The 21,371-nt window shown below is 50.0% G+C and overlaps 1 protein-coding gene across 1 annotated transcript in view; it reads right to left on the bottom strand.

Annotated features, from left to right (window-relative positions):
* Nucleotides 1-586: 586 nt before the first annotated feature.
* EFNA2 (ephrin A2) overlaps nt 587-21,371 on the bottom strand; it is a 180,883-nt gene continuing 160,098 nt past the window's right edge. The window contains exons 4-5 of the mRNA XM_053289709.1: nt 8,971-9,036; nt 587-823 (exon numbers count right to left, since the gene is read on the bottom strand). Of these exons, the coding sequence (XP_053145684.1) occupies nt 702-823; nt 8,971-9,036 (188 nt within the window). The 3' untranslated portion in view covers nt 587-701. The remainder of the gene's footprint in view (nt 824-8,970; nt 9,037-21,371) is intronic.

The following is a 21,371-nucleotide window of genomic DNA, read 5'->3' as shown; positions in this document are numbered from 1 at the left end:
CTTCAGCCACCTTTCCTTCTGCTGGGAGGTCCAAAGTAACCAGTTAAACCAGTTTCAAAATGGTGCACGGTGGGGGGGGGGGAGAACATCCCCTCCCTCTCCTCTCGCTTTCTGTCTCTCTCCCACCCCTCCAACTTAGGCCTCTTCGAGTCTCCCTCGCAGAAAATGTATGGAACACAGGACAAACATTACGTTGGGCGGGGCGTGGGGAGGAGAAAAGGTCTATATTTGGTCTAGAAACTGTAAAAAGCAAAACTCCATCAGGGTAGGAAAAAAACCCAATCCGATACGTGGTCGTAAGTAACCCTGGCCGCGAGAAAACGGTCCGTGGAGCATCTCCGAAGCAGAGGCCTTGCGGGTCTCCCGTGTTGTGCTCGTCAAAACCAGCGCTTCTCCTCCAGATCTGCGGGGGGGATCCATGACTCGGCTTTCCAAGGAAACCAAGAGCTGGGATGGAATACCCACCCCTCTCCATCCGTCCATATGCCCTGTGTCCCCCACGCTTCTTTGGGGCCCCAACTGCAGTTCGAAGACTGTTGCAACTACCACCCGCGTCCCTCCCTCCCCCCCAAAGCTGGCCCGAGTCTTTCAGCCTGGAACCATCTCTGCGTCTGGATCGTTCCTCCCCCTCAACCCCACCCTCATGTTCCCAGCGGCGGCCGAAAGGAAGCCCCAGTTTCTCTTGGGTCCTCACGCTGGGGCTAGGAGGTGAGAATAGTCCAGAAAACGGGGACCACCACGAAGAAGGCGTCCGGCACCCTGAAACTCCGGCAGGAATTATTGCTGGTGAAGATGGGCTCTGGCGATTCATAGAGGGAGTCGTCTGGTCAGCGGAAGAAGAAAAGAAAGCGGGGTTGGACCATTGCGCCAAGGAGGCTCTGCCGCCCGCCCGCCCTCCCCAACCCATGGCGGAGTGTCAGTTTCTCTGCCTAGTGGGGAGCTGCAGCCACACAGTCCAAAGAAGGCAGATGTACATCAGAACATCAGAACAGCCGGGCTGGATCAGGGCCAAGGAGGCCCATCTAGTCCAACATTCTGTTTCACACAGTGGCCCACCAGATGCCGCTGGGAGCCACAGGCAGGAGTTGAGGGTGTGCCCTCCCTCCTGCTATTACTCCCCTGCAACTGGTACTCAGAGGCATCCTGCCTTTGAGGATAGAAGTGGCCTGTAGCCCTCCGACTAGTAGCCGTTGATAGACCTCTCCATGAAGTTATATCCAAAACACTCTTAAAGCCATCCAGGTTGTTGGCTGCCACCACACCTTGTGGCAGAGAATTCCACAAGTGGATTATGCGTTGTGTGAAAAAGTATTTCTGTTTGCTGTTCCTAGATTTCCCGGCAATCAATTTCATGGGATGACCGCTGGTTCTAGTGTGATGGGAGAGGGAGAAGAACTTCTCCCTCTTCGCTTTCTCCACACCATGCGTGATTTCACAGAACTCTCTCACGTCTCCCCGCAGTCATCTTTTTTCTAAACTAAATAGCCCCAAGTGTTGTAGGCTTGCCTCATAAGGAAGAAAGGCAGCCGTGGGCCTGCAAGCCCTCCTATTTTAAGGCCTGCTTTAAATGACCCCACCCCTTCTCCTTTGCTGCCCCATATGCCTTGACCTAGAACCTCTAAGATTTCCAGCTCCCTTAAACAAAGAAGCCTTTCTCCCTTGCTGCCTGCCTTACAGGTGAAACTCGGAAAATTAGAATATCATGCAAAAGTCCATTAATTTCAGTAATGCCAATTAAAAGGTGAAACTGATATATGAGACAGACGCATTACATGCAAAGCGAGATAAGTCAAGCCTTAATTTGTTATAATTGTGATGATCATGGCGTACAGCTCATGAAAACCCCAAATCCACCATCCCAGAAAATTAGAATATTACATGGAACCAAGAAGACAAGGATTGTAGAATAGAACAATATCGGACCTCTGAAAAGTATACAGTGTACTGTGCTTGATTGGCCAGCAAACTCGCCTGACCTGACCCCATAGAGAATCTATGGGGCATTGCCAAGAGAAGGATGAGAGACATGAGACCAAACAATGCAGAATTGCTGAAGGCCGCTAATGAAGCATCCTGGTCTTCCATAAGACCTCAGCAGTGCCACAGGCTGATAGCATCCATGCCACGCCGCATTGAGGCAGTAATTGCTGCAAAAGGGGCCCAAACCAAGTACTGAATACGTATGCATGCTTATACTTTTCAGAGGTCCGATATTGTTCTATTCTTCAATCCTTGTCTTCTTGGTTCCATGTAATATTCTAATTTTCTGAGATTGTGGATTTGGGGTTTTCATGAGCTGTACGCCATGATCATCACAATTATAACAAATTAGGGCTTGACTTATCTCGCTTTGCATGTAATGCGTCTGTCTCATATATCAGTTTCACCTTTTAATTGGCATTACTGAAATTAATGGACTTTTGCACGATATTCTAATTTTCCGAGTTTCACCTGTATGCCTTTAAGCCCCTCCCAGGGCCCTTTAGAAAGGAAAGGGGTGCCTTCCTTCCTTCCTTCCTTGCTTCTCATTGTTCTTTTCTTCCTACAGTGCTCCACAAGGTGTTTTAGGAACTGAACACAGGCAGGCGACAGCCACTGGCTAGAATGCTATTCCTGCTGCTGGCTCACCAAAAAAGGAGGGGGGAACCCGTGTCTGTTATCAGGGCAAGAGGAAGGGGCCCCACACAGGTAGGCGGCGTCCTCCAGAGGTCACCTAGCCAATGCCCCCCACATACACCTGGAGCCAACCCAGAGGTGAGGGTGGCAGAGAAATGAAGCCATATGAGCCTCCTGTGCGTGCTAAATCTGCTCTTTAGCTTTGTTCTCCGGACCGTCACTGACTCGGATGCGCTTGGTGAACACCAGAGACAGGGCTTTTTAGGTGGTGGCACCGGCAAGACCCTCCTGGGGGAGGTCTGCCACACTCTCACCCTTCCAGTGTTTCAGCAAGTGCTGACTATGAATCCGTTGAGCAAGGCTTTGATTAAATGCGGACTCTGGATTGTTGCCTGATGACTGTAGTTTTCAGCGAACAAACAAACGTCGGGGAAACCAAAATCTCCAGGCACAGCTTCAGTTGGAACTGGCCACTAGAATCAACGGCTGGTTATCACCTATAAAGCCCTGAACGGCTTGGGTCCAGGGTCCTTAAGAGAACGCCTCCTTTGTCATGAACCCTCCCGCCTCTGAGATCATCTTGAGAGGTCCAGTTACAGTTGCCACCGGCTCGTTGGGGGGCAACTCAGGACCGGGCCGTCTCTGTGGCTGACCCAGGGACTTTGGAATATGCTCCCTGCCCAAATAAGTGCTTCTCCACCTCTGGTTGCTTTTTAAAAGACCCCCAAGATGCACCTATTTTCCAGTTTTAAACTGTTTTGTTTTTATTCTGTGAAATTGTTTTAATTGTTTTTATCCTGTTTTATATTAGTTGTATTTTGGACAGTTTACACTGCCCAGAGATACATATCTCAGGCGGTATATTACTATGATCAATGAATAAACCAGCCAACCCTCGCCATAGCCAACACCGAGAAGGGCTTGCATTTCCCGATCTGGTGGCTGGGGTTTTCTCTCGCTTGCTTTCCTGGCGGAGGCTCTGCAAAGCCCACCCTTAATCCAGTAATGAACTTAAGAGCGGCGGGCTGGGGCAACGGCGTTTGGGCAGCTTTTCTTGTAATGTAACGGATTCCCTCGAAGGCACTTTGCATGGCCGGCAGATTAGAGGCTTTTTGGAAACGGGAGGCTGGGATTGCGATGGAGCCGTTGCCCTCTGGCCCCCAGAGCGCCGTGCCAGCTGTAGGTCCAGCCAAAAGGGAGGCGGGGGGCGGGGGGGAAGCAAAACACGAGAGCCCTGAGGGGTCCCTGGCCTTCGGAGGAGAACTTGGCAGCGCTGCGGATTGGCTCCCTTTCACCTTGCAGGCGGATTTTGAAATGGAGCAGCCCCAGCGGGGAGAAGCTCAGGCGGAAAGCCAGCCCAGGGTGGCTTCAGCCTTAGCTGCTCGGCCCCCGGGATGCCCCTCTTCCAAGCCCCACCCTGGCGGCCTGTTCACGCCGAGACCGGGACATGCAGCCACATCTCTGCCTGTGACCATCACCAGCCCCGCTCCACCACTCTCAGATGAACCACGGCCTCCTGGCCTTTCCAACCCGGCTGGCCATTCCCCCTTGCTGCCCCTTGCGCCTGGAACCCCCGCCCAGAACCCCCATGCGTGGCCAGCTCCTTGAAAGGACCCTGTCCTCTATCTCTTGTTGCCCCTTGCGCCTGGAGCCCCCTCCCAGGGAGGAAATGAGGGAGGGAGGGAGGGAGGGAGGGAGGGAAGGAAGGAAGGAAGGAAAGATAAGAAGAAGAGGATGGGGAGGGAGAAAACAAAGTGGATGGGTAGAAAGCAAGGAAGAAATTGAGAGAGAGAGAGAATGAGAAAGAAAGAAAGAAAAGAAGAAGAGGATGGGGAGGGAGACAAACAAAGTGGATGGGGAGAAAGGAAGGAAGAAATTGAGAGAGAGAGAATGAGAAAGGAAGGAAGGGAGGGAGGGAGGAAAAGAGAAAGAAGGAAGGAAGGAAGGAAGGAAAGATAAGAAGAAGAGGATGGGGAGGGAGAAAACAAAGTAGATGGAGAGAAAGGAAGGAAGAAATTGAGAGAGAGAGAGAATGAGAAAGAAAGAAAGAAAAGAAGAAGAGGATGGGGAGGGAGACAAACAAAGTGGATGGGGAGAAAGGAAGGAAGAAATTGAGAGAGAGAGAATGAGAAAGGAAGGAAGGGAGGGAGGAAAAGAGAAAGAAGGAAGGAAGGAAGGAAGGAAGGAAGGAAGGAAGGAAGGAAGGAAAGATAAGAAGAAGAGGATGGGGAGGGAGAAAACAAAGTAGATGGAGAGAAAGGAAGGAAGAAATTGAGAGAGAGAGAGAGAGAGAATGAAAGAAAGAAAAGAAGAAGAGGATGGGGAGGGAGACAAAGTGGATGGGGAGAAAAGAAGGAAGAAATGGAGAGTGAGAGAGAATGAGAAAGGAAGGAAGGGAGGGAGGGAGGAAAAGAGAAAGAAAGAAAGAAAGAAAGAAAGAAAGAAAGAAAGAAAGAAAGAAAGAAAGAAAGAAAGAAAGAAGGAAGGAAGGAAGGAAGGAAGGAAGGAAGGAAGGAAGGAAGGAAGGAAGGAAGGATAAGAAGAAGAGGATGGGGGGAGAAAACAAAGTAGATGGAGAGAAAGGAAGGAAGAAATTGAGAGAGAGAGAGAGAGAGAGAGAAAGAAAGAAAGAAAGAAAGAAAGAAAGAAAGAAAGAAAGAAAGAAAGAAAGAAAGAAAGAAGGAAGGAAGGAAGGAAGGAAGGAAGGAAGGAAGGAAGGAAGGATAAGAAGAAGAGGATGGGGGGAGAAAACAAAGTAGATGGAGAGAAAGGAAGGAAGAAATTGAGAGAGAGAGAGAGAGAAAGAAAGAAAGAAAGAAAGAAAGAAAGAAGGAAGGAAGGATAAGAAGAAGAGGATGGGGAGGGAGAAAACAAAGTGGATGGAGAGAAAGGAAGGAAGAAATGGAGAGAAAGAGAGAGAAAGGGGGGGGGGGAGAGAGAGAGAGCGAGAGAGAAAGCCAGGACTAGCAGAAAAGTAATTTTAAAAATGAACAAAACATCCCAGGGTTATGTTAAAAAAAACAGACGATGCTTTCATGAGTTGAGAGTTCTTGATTTCTTTTAAGTCAAGCTAAAATCATGCAGGTGCACACACAAATGAAAAAGAAAAAAGGAGGAAAACAAGAAAAAAGGAACAATACCCTTTAGACGCTGACATTTTCAGCCACTCACATACTCCCTGGGAAGAACTGTGGCCAAATACTAATTACATGTTAACAGGAGGAGAAAATTATTAATTTGTGTTTTCTTTCCCCTCGAACAGCTGTGATGTTTGATTCTAAAAAGTAGCCCCTGTACAGAGAGCTGGAGGTTTTTTGCATTTTTTATTTTTTATTTTTGTATAAAAGGGAAAAGGGAAGGAAAAAAAACAATTTGCTCTCCTTTCGCGCAATCAAAACAAAGCTACCAGCACGAATCCTGGGGGTCTATGCAGCAGGCACCATGCTAGAATGCTCTCCTTTTCTTTACAGCAAAGTAGAACCAAACACAGTTTGCTGGAAATGGGGCAGGTCATCTGGGGGTCTTTTGCTTAAGGCCCAGAGCCCATTCCTCGAATTTCAGCCTCCGCCGAAACCAGAAAAAGTTAATAGTGCTTGGAAAGTGGGAGACGGTGGCTGGTTAGGAACACAGGAAGCTGCCATAGACTGAGTCAGACCCTTGGTCTGTCTAGCTTAGTATTGTCTTCACAGACTGGCAGCGGCTTCTCCAAGGTCTCAGGCTGGGCACAGTCTTTCCCAGATCTATATCTTACAGCCCTCTCATGCAGTCTCTCATCCAAATGCAAACCAAGCAGAAAAGGAGGCTATTCCCACGATCGCGGGAGCCACCGGGCTCACAGGCGGTTAACCCGCCAAACAACCCCTCCCCTTAAACTGGGTTTCCGGACTGAATGCTCCACAACCTCGGTTTTTTTCAGTTGTGAGTAGCCCACTCCGGGGATCTCTCCAGTATGCCCTGCGCGCTTGCGTGTGCGGGGAGAGCAGGCTTAGCCTGATCGTGAGACCCGCCTCCTTGCTTGGCAAAGGGGACAACTCAGGAATACGACCACAAGGTCAGCTGTCCTCCAACTTGGTGTAAGACAGCTTCCTGTGTTCCTAAACCAGCCACCCCTTCATCAAATTTTCTCCCACCTTCCAGCAAAGAAACAATGAGGCTATTCCCACGATCGCCCAAAAGCGGGCTAAGGGAGTCTAGCCCGCTTTGGGGCAATCGTTTTTTTGCAACGGTAGCTAGCCACGTCAAATCCCCCTCTCCTTAAACGACCAAGATGCTCAGGGGCCTAGAGCACCTTCCTTATGAGGCAAGACTACAACACCTGGGGCTTTTTAGTTTAGAAAAAAGATGACTGTGGGAAGACATGATAGAGGTCTATAAAATCATGCATGGTGTGGAGAAAGTGGAGAGAGAGAAATTCTTTCCCCTCTCACACAACACTAGAACCAGGGGTCACTCCATGAAATTGATTGCCAGGAGGTCTAGGACCAACAAATGGAAGTACTTTTTCACACAACGCGTGATCCACTTGTGGAACTCTCTGCCGCAGGATGTGGTGTCAGCCAACAACCTGGATGGCTTTAAGAGGGGTTTGGATGACTTCATGGAGGAGAGGTCTATCAAGGGCTACTAGCTGGAGGGCTGTGGGCCACCTCCAGCCTCAAAGGAAGGATGGCTCTGAGAACCAGTTGCAGGGGAGTCACAGCAGGAGGGAGGGCCGGCCCCTTTCAACTCCTGCAAGGGCTTCCGGCAGCATCTGGTGGGCCACTGTGAGAAACAGGATGCTGGACTAGATGGGCCGTGGGCCTGATCCAGCAGGGCTGCTCTGATGTTTCTTATGAGGTTCGCCTTGTCTTTGTGCTCGTGTGTGTCACCGCAGTGTGTGGCGACACACGGACAGACCCCCGGCTGGCAGGCTGCAAGCAGCCTCCTGGGCTCGGGGGTCTCTCGAGGATGCCCTGCGCACTTGCGGGGAACTGGAACTTCCGGCGGCTGCACGGTCCCCGATTCCCGCAGCCCCCAGCAGCTCCGTGATGGAGCCGGGAGTCGTGCGGGCAGCCGGTCCAGCTACAAGCGGCTACTCGTCTGCAGGGAGAGCAGGCTACGCTCACCGCGGGGACACACAGGCGACCAAAATGAGGTTAACCGAGTGCTCGCTCCGTTGACCCCATTTAAGGGGAGGGGGAATTAGGCGGGCTAGCTGCCTTGGGAGCACCGTGAGCCCAGTGGCCCCCACCGTCCCTGGAAAGCGGGCTAAGCTTCTGGTACCAATCCTGGAGTGCTAAAGAAACTGGAGTCAAAATAAACCTTGGTCTCGTGTCATGTCTGAAAGAGTTATGGTATTTTCTCTTCATGCGATACTTAGTGAAGACCGAGACGAGGATCTGACACATTTATGGAGGAGAAGGCTGTCACTCGCTCTTAGTCGTGATGGCCATGTGGAACCTCCATAGTCAGAGGAAGTCTACCTCCGAATACCAGTTGCTGGAGGGGGCAATGGTGAGAGGGGAAAGCATCTGGTTGACCACTATGGGAAGCAGGATGCTGAACTAAACTGAGCTCCAGTCTGATGCAAAAGGGCTCTTCTTGTGTTCTTAATTTGGTTGGCCAATGAGGGTTGGAACAGGAGGTTGAGCTAGGTCTGCCCTCAGTCTAATGTAGCAGGCCTCTTCCTATGGAGGTCTATCAGTGTGGAACTGCCACATCTAGAGGCAGTCTACCTCTGACTGATAAATACTGGGGACAAGCAACATGGGAGGGCTACAAGCCCTGCTTGTGGGCTTACATCCGGCTGTACCCTGTCGGAAGCAGGGTGCTTGACTAGATGGACCATTTGGTTTGCTCTTCTGTGTTCTTAATGCCTTGGACCAGCTCTGAGACCGACCGGCAGACTCTGTACGGCAGTGTTCAGCAAGTGGAGACCTCCAGATTACTCAAGAGGAAGAGGGGATGCTGGGGCGTGTGTGTGCACTGGAATGGCCAGTGGTCAGATGCCAGGGCTCGTTCCCTTCCGGGCGCCCCAGTGCTCCGTTTCCGCTGCAGCCCTGAAATTCTGTGCTCTGGCGCCAGCTCGGCTGCAGTGCCCATTCGCCCGCGGATTCCAGCAGCTGACTCCACAGCGCCAATCCCTGCCCAGCAGGCCTTATAAAGGCCCCTCAGTCTGAGCAAGGCCCCCCTGGTGTGAGGACACCACCTCAGTGCCAGCCCCTTCCCCTGAGTTTCGCCTGGAGTCCTTCTTGGTCTCGCCAACTGCTTCTGGCCCACTTGGATTGGCAGCCAGTTCCCCCCTCCTCCGGTCCCGGAGCCCAGTGGCCCGGATCCCGACAGGCCTCCCCTGCGCCCCGAGAGGGTGCTACTTACTGGTTGGCCGGACGTACACCTTCAGCTTTAAGCAGGGTTTGTCAACCAGGTTAGGTGGCGTTGCCGCTGAAAGACACAAGTGGGGGGTGAGGAGAGAGAAAGGGAGTGCTGTTAGCAAGGAAGCAGGCCCCATTCGGCATGAGTTTTAAGCCAGATTGCTTTTATTCATAAAAGCTAGATTGCTTTGAGAGAGGAGGTATAGCACGGTGGCAGAGACACTCAGCTACAGGTTAGCGAGGACGAGAAGACTGAGGAAGCTGCCATCTACGGAGTCAGGCCATGGTCTATCTAGCTCAGTATTGTCTTCACAGACTGGCAGCGGCTTCTCCGAGGTTGCAGGCAGGAGTCTCTCTCAGCCCAATCTTGGAGATGTTGCCAGGGAGGGAACGTGGAACCTTCTGCATGCAAACAGGCAGGGGTTCTTCCCAGGGCGGTACTGGGAAGATCTTACAGTGATTGTCGCACATGCTCCCTGTGGGGAAAAGAGGTCTAGCATCCCTAGAAGCTTTCAAGAGCTAAATAAATAAAACTTAGTGATATGCACACATTCTGGCACAAAACTGTTGAGGTCATCTGCGGAGGTCCGTCTCCAGTTACCGCCGACTCGTTTGGTGGCTACACAGAGACGGGGCCTTCTCAGTTGCTGCCCCGAGACTGTGGAATGCGCTCCCTGCTGAGATACGATCCTCCCCATCTCTGGCAATTTTCAGAAAACACCTGAAAACCCATCTTTTCGCCCAAGCTCTCTCAGCTTCCTAACTTGTTTTATGATTGTTAACAGCCCAGAGACGAAAGTTTGGGGTGGTGTACAAATTTGATAAATTAGATAGATAGATAGATAGATAGATAGATAGATAGATAGATAGATAGATAGATAGATAGATAGATAGATAGATAGAAATAATTCTGGTGTGATGGTACGTATGGACCAAACCCTGCAAAAAAGCCACTGAGGTGTGATTACGACTGCCTCAACAATTGTTCTTTGAATTGCTACCATTGTGCACACATGCGTCAGGAAAATACCACATGGAGGACACTTGATGAGGCCACAGATATGATCGCCTTCAGATTGTGTTGCTTGTTGCAGAGGTGTGTGTGTGGGGGGGCTGACACAGGGCTGACACATCCCGACTAATGCCCTCTTGAGCACACGTGCCATGCAATGGCAAAGATGTTGTGCTGACTAGCTCCACTATGCTGGGAGCTTGTGCTCCAGAGTACTGTTGTGCAAACACACCTGCACACACCTGTTGTGCAAACACACCTGCACAAGAAGGTGTGTTACTTGTGGCATGCCTCCCGCTCAGAAACCTCTTCCTCCCTCTGTTTACATGGCAGGGAATGCAAGCACAACTGCAGGATTTTGCAGAGTGACACAGTAAGGTCGCTGGGCAACGACCAAGAACTAGAAGGCAGGAGAGCCCACGGGACACCCACCTACCCAGCTCATTCAAAAGTGGGAAGCCATGATGTTTAGTGAGTTAGGGCGAAAAGAGCAGCTTCCCAACCTTAGTCTGCCAATCGTGTGTTGAAACCCCCATTTTAAGCAGTCCCCAGCAGCTGGCAGCCATGTTTGACACAGAGTTCTATGGCTAGAGGGGCCAGTCAGAGGAGAGCTGCTGGTGAATTGAGGGCGGCCTCTGTCCTGGAAGCACAGTGCATTGTGGGATACCACCCTCAATCCTTGGAGGACCCAGCTCCCTGAGGCAATCATGGAGCCCGCGGCTGTGTGTGGGGTGAGTTAGCAGAGCCAAACAGAGGCTCTGCTCGTCTGCCAGGAACTCCTCCCTGCCCCAAACCACCCCCAGGTGATCGTGTGGAAGACCAACTTTGTTGGAAAAGCTCAGGGTGGTTCTGGATGTTGGCCAGCACAGGATGGTAGGAAACGCAAGCAGGGGGCACACCACACGTGTGCAGTTACAAAATGTGGAAACGGAAGCACAAAAGAACACGGATTCCTAATCCAGTTCTACTTCGGAAGCAAGACCAGGACATCCAGAATTCCAGAACCTAGGGAGGCATTCAGATCAAGGAAATGTCAGAGGCATTTCTAGTCCGGAAACCAGCTTGAACCAGCTTAGGTTTCTCATTCTCAAAGTGGGTGTTGATTGCCTGGATTGCATAGGTTTGCTGTTTGACCCCAGATGTTCCCAGACCGTGCTAAGAGGCTTAAAGATCTCTTAGGGGCCCTCCCCACCCCCGGAGCTGATGGGCTGCCTCCTCCTTTCAAAAGGACCTCTTTGATCAACATGCCTCCCCCCGAAACGGATGTCAAAAGTTGTCCGACCCCCAGGCGGGATGCTTTTCCACCCCAAACATCCTTCAACGTGTTCGGATTTCCCTAAATAAAAACCTGCCAGACGAAATGATACGCTTTGGACGCCTTCCTTCATCCAAGCGGGCGTGAGACACATCGAGGGATGGACGGACGAAAGGGCTGGATGGAGAGAGGGGGTTAGGAAAAGTTTGTAATTAAAAGCAGGGGGCGGGTGGGAACGCTTTCGGGCATGAAATTTTCCGGATTAGGATGGACAGCTGGGTGAGAAAAGAGGGTAAAAAGCATTTGGGGAGGGGAGAGGAAAGGGGTCGGATTTGACAAGGTGGATTTCTAGCCGGTTCTGAAACAGATCAGGTTTGACAGGCCAATTCCAAGCCGAGCAGGAGACATCCTGTTTCCAGAAAGGGCCAACGCTTCCTTTCTTCGGCTCACCCTGAATGAATGTCCAAATCGCATCCAAACACTGATTATTCTGATGTTTCTCTAGGGGGGCTGCGCATCTCGGCACAGAGACCTCTCCGCAGCCCACTCCCCCTCTCATCCGCTGCTCCCGAATCGCTGGTTTTTGGTTGTCTGTTTTTAGGAAGAAAAAGGGGGAAAGAAGAAAAAGGAAAAAAAGGTCTGGCCGCACCTAGAAACCAGGCAAACGAGGACCAAGACTTCCTAGCGGAGACTGGGAGACCTTTTTGCTTGGCAGAGGCAAACACATCCAGGTGGTTTAAGGCTCTTCGCTTTGATGATAAGTTTATCTGCTTTTAATTTCCCAATTATGTGTATATATTTCAAGCCCTGCATTTCTCTGAGTGGGAGGAAATTCCGAGGGGTGGGGGTGGGGGGGGAGACACACAGCCTTTTACGGGCTCTGCGTCTTTGGGCGTTTGTGACGCTTTGAAAGAGACGTCTCTTCTGCAGAAATCCAGCAATCTGACTGTACATACGAAAGAATGGACCCTCAGTAGAAAGTTGCATTATACCCCAGTTGTGCAAGTGTTACCTGAGCCCAGACCTAAGCCTGGTAAGAAAACGAAAGGTAGCCACAAAGCCAGGAATCCTAGCTCTAACTTATTTTATATGCAACTTTCTCCCCTGGTCTCTGGGTGTTTTTTGCGGGGGGGGGGGGCGCTGCTCAGTCCCAGCTCCTTTTCAACCCCTTTCCCCCTCAGAAACACAAAGCTGTGAAATGGCTGGCAACAAAACAAAAGAGTTTCACACACTTTCCCCCCTCAGAATCAGAAGGACTTGTGACTGTCTTGAGGGAGTGTTCTTCGAGTTGACAAATTTCCTACTCTTGTTCTTCAAACCCTCCTCACACCCTATGACAGAGTCCCATTACCGCTGCACACTACTTGTCTGTTAACTGTTGTCTGAGCTCACAAACATTCTGTCCATTGACTAATATGGGGGCAGTTTGGTGGGGAAGGGTTGGACCCTTAAGATTTTTCCTTCTGATTTTTTGAAGACTGCCTCTGGGCTTCTGGGAGGCATCCAGCGAACCACTGTGTGAAACAGGATGCTGGACTAGATAGGCCTTGGGCCTGATCCAGCAGGGCTGTTATGTTCTTAACACTGACCTATCCGTGGATCACCCCAAGTCTGCTGGTATCACCCACTTGTCTGCATGTATATATCACACACACAAACCAACATGGAACTCAATTCTTTTGTGTGTGGAGGGAACTAGGATAATTTACGCTACTCTTTGGAAAATGCTTCTGAATATTCTCTAGTTCGTTCCTCAGAAATTACATCTTTAATTGCACTGTAACGTGACGTTTGCTCCTGTCTTTCTTTATTTGAGCACAAGGGAAAACTCTTCCCACGTTTTCGCTGCTTCTGCTGAATCTATTCTCATTGTATTCGGTATGTTGGGAAACATGAAAATTAAATTTCAAAACTGAAATCCACCCACAAGCACACATAAAAGAACCGACATCCCTTTACTATGACTGCAAACTTCTGAAGGGGATTTTGGTGGTTTTACTCGGAGGAATTAAGAACATAAGTGCAGCCCAGCTGGATCAGGCCCAAGGAGGCCCATCTAGTTGGCCATCCTGTTTCACACAGTGGCCCACCAGATGCCTCTGGGAAGCCCACAGGCAAGCAGGGAGGGGGCATGCCCTCTCTCACCTACTGTTACTCTCCTGCAAATGGGGTTTAGGAAATGGCCTTTTTCACAGCTGAGTCGACACTTTCAATGAGCTGTCCACCACGGCCCCAAGATCTCTCTCCTGTTCAGCCACTGTCAGCTTAGACTCAGTGTATATGTGAAGCTGGGGTTGGTTTGTTTTTGCCCCAGTATGAATCACTTTATATTTCCTAACATTGCAATGCATTTGCCATTTTGTTGCCCACTCACCCAGTTTGGAGAGATCCTTTTGGAGCTCCTCACAATCTGTTGTGGATTTCACTACCCTAAATAGTTTAGTGCCATCTGCAAATCTGGCCACCTCGCTACTTACCCCAACTTCTAGATCATTTATGAACAAATTAAAAGGCATCAGTCCCAGTTCAGCTCTCTGGGGGACCTCACTTCTTTCTGACTGTCCATTTATACCTACCCTCTGTTTCCTGTCCTTCAAACAGTTACCGATCCACACATGTACTTGTCCCTTTATCCCATGACAGCTAAATTTTCTCGAGAGTCTTTGATGAGGAACTTGGTCAAAAGCTTTTTGAAAGTCCAAGTATCCTATGCCAACCAGATCAGACGTGCAATTCCAGGGACACTCTGGGTGAGAAGAAATGGTAGCAGTGCTGAGAGGACAGCCTCCTCCATATCCTTCTGTTTCTTGTTTGAGTTGTCCTGTTGTACATGCCAGCAACAAAACTCTGCCTGTGTTCTCATGACCCATGTGATTGTAGTTATTATAGGGTTCATGAGCTGGGCGTGCTGATTGTAGCTAACCCTTTAACTACATTTCCGTGGGTTGTGAGGACACGGCCTCAGTACACTTGGCAGTTGAGTTTGTGCAAAGTGCTGGGGACCAGGTGTGCAGCTCAGGTCTTGCAAGCCCCATCTGAATTCAGCTCAGGTCTTGCAAACCCCATCCTAATTCAATATCTGGCGTAGAAACACATTAACACATGTGAGATGTGGTGTCTTCATTGGGTGGTGGTGGGGAACGACAACATGAGAATCCTTCAAATATTTTTGGAAAGGCTCTTGCTCCTTACTGGAGAGCAAGCTTCCGTGGTGTAGACTCTCTCCCCAGAGCTGTAAGGCCGAAGCAGCTGTTCCCAGGGCTTCTCCAGATTGTCCCAAGTGGCTTGCTGAGATATTGATAGCCAACAATGCCAAGGCTTCATTTCAAATCCGCCTCCCAACGCTCTCCCCTCCCACCGCTTCAGATCCCCTTCTCCTGGAGAGAGGAGAGCCGAGCTGAGCCCTTGTCTCCGGACAAGAAAGCTAACAATGTCTCAGTGATGTCACCTTTCACGGGGAGCAAAGAACGCTTCTCAGTGGGGGCCATTCAGAATTGAGAAAGTCCTCATCTGCATAACCCCGCCCCCCCATTTGCATCTCACACGCTGGTTTCTCTTTCTTGGAGAAAAGCTAGGATGCGAAGGAACCCAGGAAAACGGATTTTTCAAAACACCTTTGCACAATGTGCACACGTTGGTTTTTAACTGATTGCCGATTGTTAATGTCTACTTGATGTGTTTTGCAAAGACAGGGAGCCGCCTTCTTTCTTCTTTTCTCTACGTAAAATGCTTTGAGAACTCTGTTGTCGAGCAACAGTACATCTTATATCTATTTACGAAAGAGCTAGAAATGTTATGATCCCTGTGTGGATGCAGAACTGGAGCACCCATGGGTGAGAGAAGATACTGGAAGGCTTGGGGTGATCCTCAAATATATCGGTTTCACAAAAATCTGAAGAAAAAGGGGGCAACCCTCCCCCCCAACTTCCCCAATGTAACTCAATGGAGCGGAATGTTTGTGGATTCAGGGCAGTTAAGACACAATCAGGTGGGTGGAGCTAATGGAAATTAGTGGCAAGGATGTGGGGGGGGCACTTGAACAAAAAGAACAGGAAATTTCTCAGCTTGAAGAATACTCCCCCAAGTCAGCCAAAACCCCTTCTGCTTCTGCAGGGGAAAGGGGTCTAAAGCTCTTGTTTCCTCACCAAACATTTCACACTGTTGTATTTCTAAGTAGAAAGGGGGTTAACAAATTCAAGCACCCCCGCTCCAAATAACATAAGAACAACTGCATGTGTGTAAACTCCTCTGAGGGACGTTGTGCACTGAACCCATTAATCAGTGTGTGTGCCTACACACACCCACACAATGAACTCACAATATTAACCTATTATACTGCAGCGTTCTCTTGCAGGTCCATACTTGCAAATAAAATAAGGACGGTGATGACTGTTTCATTCCTTCCTCCTTGCCCAGCCTGTTCCTTTATTGGTTCAGACATTCACTCCGTGCTGCCTCCCACCCCACCTGAATGTTCGTTTAACAAGGAGAATTTCTAAAATGAAAGATGGGATTGGACAGTGTGCAGTTTTCTGCATCTTGCATGTTCACGGACACTGGTTTTCCCAGTCTGGGTTTCCAACAGGCGCATGTACATTGAGAAAGCGCTGCAAAAGAAGCATCCGATTTCATTTAATTATTCTAAGGGTTTGGGGGTTGTTGTTTTTTTTGTTTTAAACAGCCTTTCAGGTCATCAGGCCTCCCAGAGTTGCTACATAAAACGGCAGCCGCATGCTTTTAGTGCTCTGTTCCAAGGATGTGTGGGTGCACACCTGAGCATTGGTAAAGCAACACATAGGCGTGCGCGTGCGCGCACACACACACACACACCCCTATGTGCAATTCTGTCCCTTGCTGAGCAGGGAGTTGGACTAATCCTCCAAGGTCCTGCCCACCCAAAACCCTGGTGCCTGACCAAACGCCTTTGCACCACCAGTGCAAGGGCCTCGTGCTGTCCAGACCCGGGTGGTCCCAGCACAAGCATGTGGCTGCCGGCCCAGCCTGGGGCAGGCCTCGTGAGCGTTGCAGGGAACAGCAGCGCTCTGGCGCAAGAGTGCCGTTGTGAGCCTCCTTGCGACTTTGCACAGCGACTCGATCGCCCTGCACGGGCGTAACCTGGTTGGCAGGGCAAGCCATTTGTTCGGATCCTGGCCTGGCATCAAGTCACAAGGAAAAACCCACAAGGTGGAGGATTCGGTGTGCAAGACCTGCACTTTGGTGCTTACACATTAGGACACTTGAGTATTTCATGAGTTCTACTGTGGATAGATTCAGTCCCAAATGAGGCGTTGGATGCAACGCACATCAGAACAGCCCTGCTGGATCAGGCCCAAGGAGGCCCTTTTAGCCCATTATCCTGTTTCCCACAGTGGCCCACCAGATGCCGCTGGAGAGGAGAGGAGAGAAGAGGAGAGCTAGTCTGGTGGTCGCAAGCATGACTTGTCCCCTTAGCTAAGCCGGGTCTGCCCTGGTTGCATATGAATGGGAGACTAGAAGTGTGAGCACTGCAAGAGATTCCCCCTCAGGGGATGGAGCCATTCTGGGAAGAGCATCTAGGTTCCCAGTTCCCTCCCTGGCAGCATCTCCAAGATTGGGCTGAGAGGGATTCCTGCCTGCAACCTTGGAGAAGCCGCTGCCAGTCTGTGAAGACAATACTGAGCTAGATGGACCAAGGGTCTGACTCAGTATATGGCAGCTGCCTCTGTTCCTATGCCTCTGGGAAGCCCAAAGGCAAGAGATGAAAATGGCATGCCCTCTCTCCTTCTGTTGCTCCCCTGCTACTGATATTGAGAGGCATCCTACCTCTGAGACTGGGGATGGCCAATAGCTGCCCGACTAGTAGCCATTGAAAGAACTGCCCTCCATGAATTTGTCCAAGCCTCTTTTAAAGCCATCCAAGCTGGTGGCCATCACCACATCCTGTGGCAGAGAATTCCACAGATTAATTATGAGTTGTGTGAAATTTGGACTTCCTTCTGTTGGTCCTAAATTTCCCAGCCTTCAGTTTCAAGGGATGGCTCCTGGTTCTAGTGTTGTGAGAGAGGGGGAAAAAATTCTCTCTCTCCACTCCATGCATAATTTTATAGACCTCTGTCATGTCTCCCCATAGTCACCTCTTTTCCTACGGAAGGGGCTCCAGGCCCCTGTTCTAGTCAGTGCCACCAAGGAAGACCTTTGGGGGGTTGAGAAGCTTGCCATGACCCTTGAGATGTTCGCCTTTTGGAAGCTGACCACAGTTTGATCTGGACTTTTACATATTTATTGCAGCATTCTGGGGGTTTGCTTCATTCTCCTTCTTGTTTGTAGGTCTGGGACATCCGCTGCCCCCACGGACCCGATAAGGATCCTTGTGGCATTTTGCATCGGGCGAGTTCTTCTTAAAAACCCATGATACATTCTGATAGGTCTGTGTGACTTTTTGAACCGTCAACCTATTTTAGCAATCTTTCTTTGAGCACCAATTACTTCTTAGTCATTGTTGTTTTGGATTCTTTGCTTGCCGTTGTTACTTGTGAGTCCAATATACCCATTTCCCCTTGAGGACTCCGCAAGCACCCATTCCATTTCAGAAGCAAGGCTAGGAAATCTGGAAACCCCAAACCCAGGAAGAAATGTGGACAAAGAGACTTTGTGCAAACTCCCCCCCTTGGTATTCCAAACCGCTGATGGCCTCTGCTAACACTCTCTGATGGTTTCCCCTGCTAACTGGGCAAAGAGGCACCTTTTCAAAGTGGTGATTCTCTTACATTTAGCAGAGGGAGAGCAACCGGCCCTCTTCATCCCCAGCACGGCACCCCTCCGGTGGCTGTGGCTGTTGTCGAGCTTGGGTTTCTTTTGGAGACAGCGAGCCATTTTATTTATTTATTTATCTCTCTATAGACCGCTTTGGGAGCTTTTGTTGAAAAGCGGTATATCCATATGGCCGTATTCGTATTGGTATTTGTCTCTGCTCTCTTCCCTTGGCAGGGTTTGCATCCCTCCCTCTTCCATTCCGTGGCTATTTCCTCTAGCGCCTCGCCACTTAACAATCCCGCCAGCACTCATCCCCCGCTGAGAAATAAGCGTCTAGCGTCCTTGGTCGTTTGGCCTTCCTTCGCTTTCACCTCCGTTCATTGTTTTAAATGTAATCGGTCTCTCAAACCTATGAGAACGGCTTGCAACCCGCCAGAACTGGATTTCTACTCCCCTTTGATTAACGTGTTTTTGCTTTGTTTTGAAAAAGGCGGAGACATAGCAGCCAAGATTTGGCAAATTCAGAAGGCATCAGGGGTCACACCCTTCAGGAAAAAGCTCCCTCTTGCATGGGGAGGATATAGGAATGCCATGAGGAGTTGCAATTTTTCTGCTTTTGCAGCAGATGCGCAAGAATGGTCTTGGGCGCCCATGCGCCCATGCGCAGCAGTGAGGGATCGCACAAAATTAATCTTCATGGAACTGCACACAGGACAAATCAAGAAGGCTCTGCTGAAGGGCTGTTCTCAGACATTTCTGTGCAAATAAATGGTGGCTCCAATTCCACCCTTTAAAATGATGCACGTGTTTATTTGCACATGCAACTCACACAAACAGCATTTGGCAGAGCATCTGCTTAGCATGCAGAAGGTCCCAGGTTCAGTCCCTGACAGCATCTCCAGGTAGGGCAGGGAAAGACTCATCACTGAAGCCCCAGAGAGCTGCTGCCAGTCAGAGCAGAAGATCCTGAGCTAGACGGACCAAGGGCTTGACTCAGTAGAAGGCAGCTTCCTATGTATTTTTACAAGGCATTCTCCAAAATGCAGACACAGAGACAGTGCCTGACATCCAGACTAACATGCTTGGGCAAATATCCAGAAGGCGATTTCAGTCGCTAGCTCTGCTACATCAGGAGCTTGCATCCCTGCTTAGTGTTGCATTAGTACAAAGATCCTTGCGCGTGGGCAAGGCGACGTGCAAGGCACCCCCTGCTGGGAAACTTTTCCCTTCATCTGTATACACGGTTGGGAACATTTGTGCAAAAGTGCAAACCCTCAAGAGCGCCAAGTTGGGATTTTTTTTGCACAGCTACGCAATCTCCTTGCGGGTGCACAACTTGGTTGCACATGTGTAGCATTCGAGAAGCCGTTGCCAGTCTGTGCAGACAATACTGAGCTAGACGGACCAAGGGTCTGACTCAGTCTATGGCAGCTTCCTATGTTCCTATGTCTGGATATTGCAGTGATCTCACCAGAAATGTACACCAGAAAATAGGAACTGTGCCTGGTTAACAGGGCAGTTAGAGGGTCTGCCCAAAGGCAGAAGAGCCAAGCTGGGAACAAAACGTGGCAACATTTTGCCACACACAGATGTGACGCCCAAACTTGAGGGGTCTGGCATCCCAGCAGCATTCATCCTGGCCCTCCTCCCCCAGACAAAGATTGCTCCGAGAAGCCCAACTCCCCAAAACCGGTTAACCTTGACCTAAAACCGGGCCGTGCAAACAGGATAGCTCATCTCGATGCCTGGAAGGTTAATGGAATTCCAATTTGCAAGCTATAGAAAGAGGTAATGCTTGTTCTTTCATGTCTGCTAAATACAGTTCCCTCAAAGAAGCGTAATTTCTAATGTTCCACATGACATGAATCCTAACTGGCTTAGCCGTGGTGACTTCCACTATTTACTCCTCTGTAATCTCTCCCTAACGACATTAAAAAAAAAATTAAAAAAAAAATTAAAATAAAAAAAGAGAGAGACAGAGAGAGCGAAAGTCGTAAATGCAGTTATTTTACAAGTGACATTTTACTGGAAGAGGGGAAGAGAGAGAAAATGGTAATTTAGTACAGATAAAAGGAACAAATTAAGAGGGTTGAAAACAGATGCTTTGGAGCAGGAGAAGGGGGAAATATTGCCCAAGATAAGTCTCCCCGTTCACTCCCGGACCAAGAGACGGGCTTCGGCGGCAGAGTGCTTTGGGGTCGTGGATTTTAATTAATATTGTTATTATTAGTATTTTAGATTTTCTTTATTGATCGGGGAGGGGGGGGGGAGGCAGTTCTGATTCAAGGGACGCTTGATGCCAACTTGGGAGCAGGCGGCTGTGAAGTCAAGTTGGGCCTCCTTCGCGGCGACCTTGAAGGGGACGGGGCCCGAGTCTTTCCTTGCTTGGGGCCCGATGGCAGCAGAGCGGCTGAAAGGCAGAGCCCATCGCAACCTACTTCACAAGGTTGGCGTGAAGGAAAGCAGATAGAAAGCCTAGCCTTGCCTAGCCTTCGAAATTACCACTCCTCATCCCCTTCCGGTCTTCTTCTTGTTGTGCCTCGAACCACAGCCTGACATACAGAAATGTGGGTTTCCCGCATTTCCCTCCTTCTTGTCCCTGTACCTTGAGGGTTCACACATTCCCCCCTGGTCCTGCACATACGCTATTAAAACTAAAATTTCCCCTAGCTTTGCCTCTGCGCTTTTAGGGTCCCCATATCCCCACCCCGCCATTGCTCCTGTGCCTTTAGGTTTCTCACGTTTTCTCCTAGCCCTGCACCGACGCTTTTGAAATCGCCACTTATTCCTGGCCTTGCTCTTGTGCCTTTAATGACAGCCTGACATACAGAAATGTAGCAGAGAAATGTCCACTTTCAGGGAGCACAGGATGTTGCTCTGAGCACACAGGAAAGTTCACGTCAAGGTGGAAACACAGCTCAGGGGCCGAGCCCCTGCTTTGCGAAAAGCCCTTTCCCAGCCTGAGACCTGGGAGAGCTGCTGCCAGTCAGTGTCGGCAGTCCGGAGCTGGACAGACCAAGGGTCTGGCTCAGTAGGCAGCAGCGTCATGGGTATTAATTGACTTGGCAAACGCTGGACTGATTTAAGAGTCGATGGCGCATTGGTCCTTAAGTTAAAGCCAGATGAGAAAACCACCCATCTTTATCGACTGTTCAAAACAAAACTGCGACATGCCAGACGATCATGGATGTGCGTGAGCAGGCCAGAGACGAGATGCCTCTTCTCGGAGCAGGAGCTGGGCAGGGCAATCTCGGCACGTTTCCTGGGGAGGACGTCCCACGGTGCTCAACAGAGCGCCTGCGAGCCGAAACTGCCAGAGGGGAGAGAGGAGAGCCCGGAAGAATGGCACCTTTGCATTGTCACTGGGGATGATGGGAGTTGTAGTTCCGCAGCAGCTGGCGTACCC

Source organism: Hemicordylus capensis, chromosome 2, assembly GCF_027244095.1.
Source record: "Hemicordylus capensis ecotype Gifberg chromosome 2, rHemCap1.1.pri, whole genome shotgun sequence".
NCBI lineage: Eukaryota > Metazoa > Chordata > Lepidosauria > Squamata > Cordylidae > Hemicordylus > Hemicordylus capensis.
The sequence above is the reverse complement of the archived record's forward strand: the minus strand, read 5'-3'. Positions and strand labels throughout refer to the sequence as shown.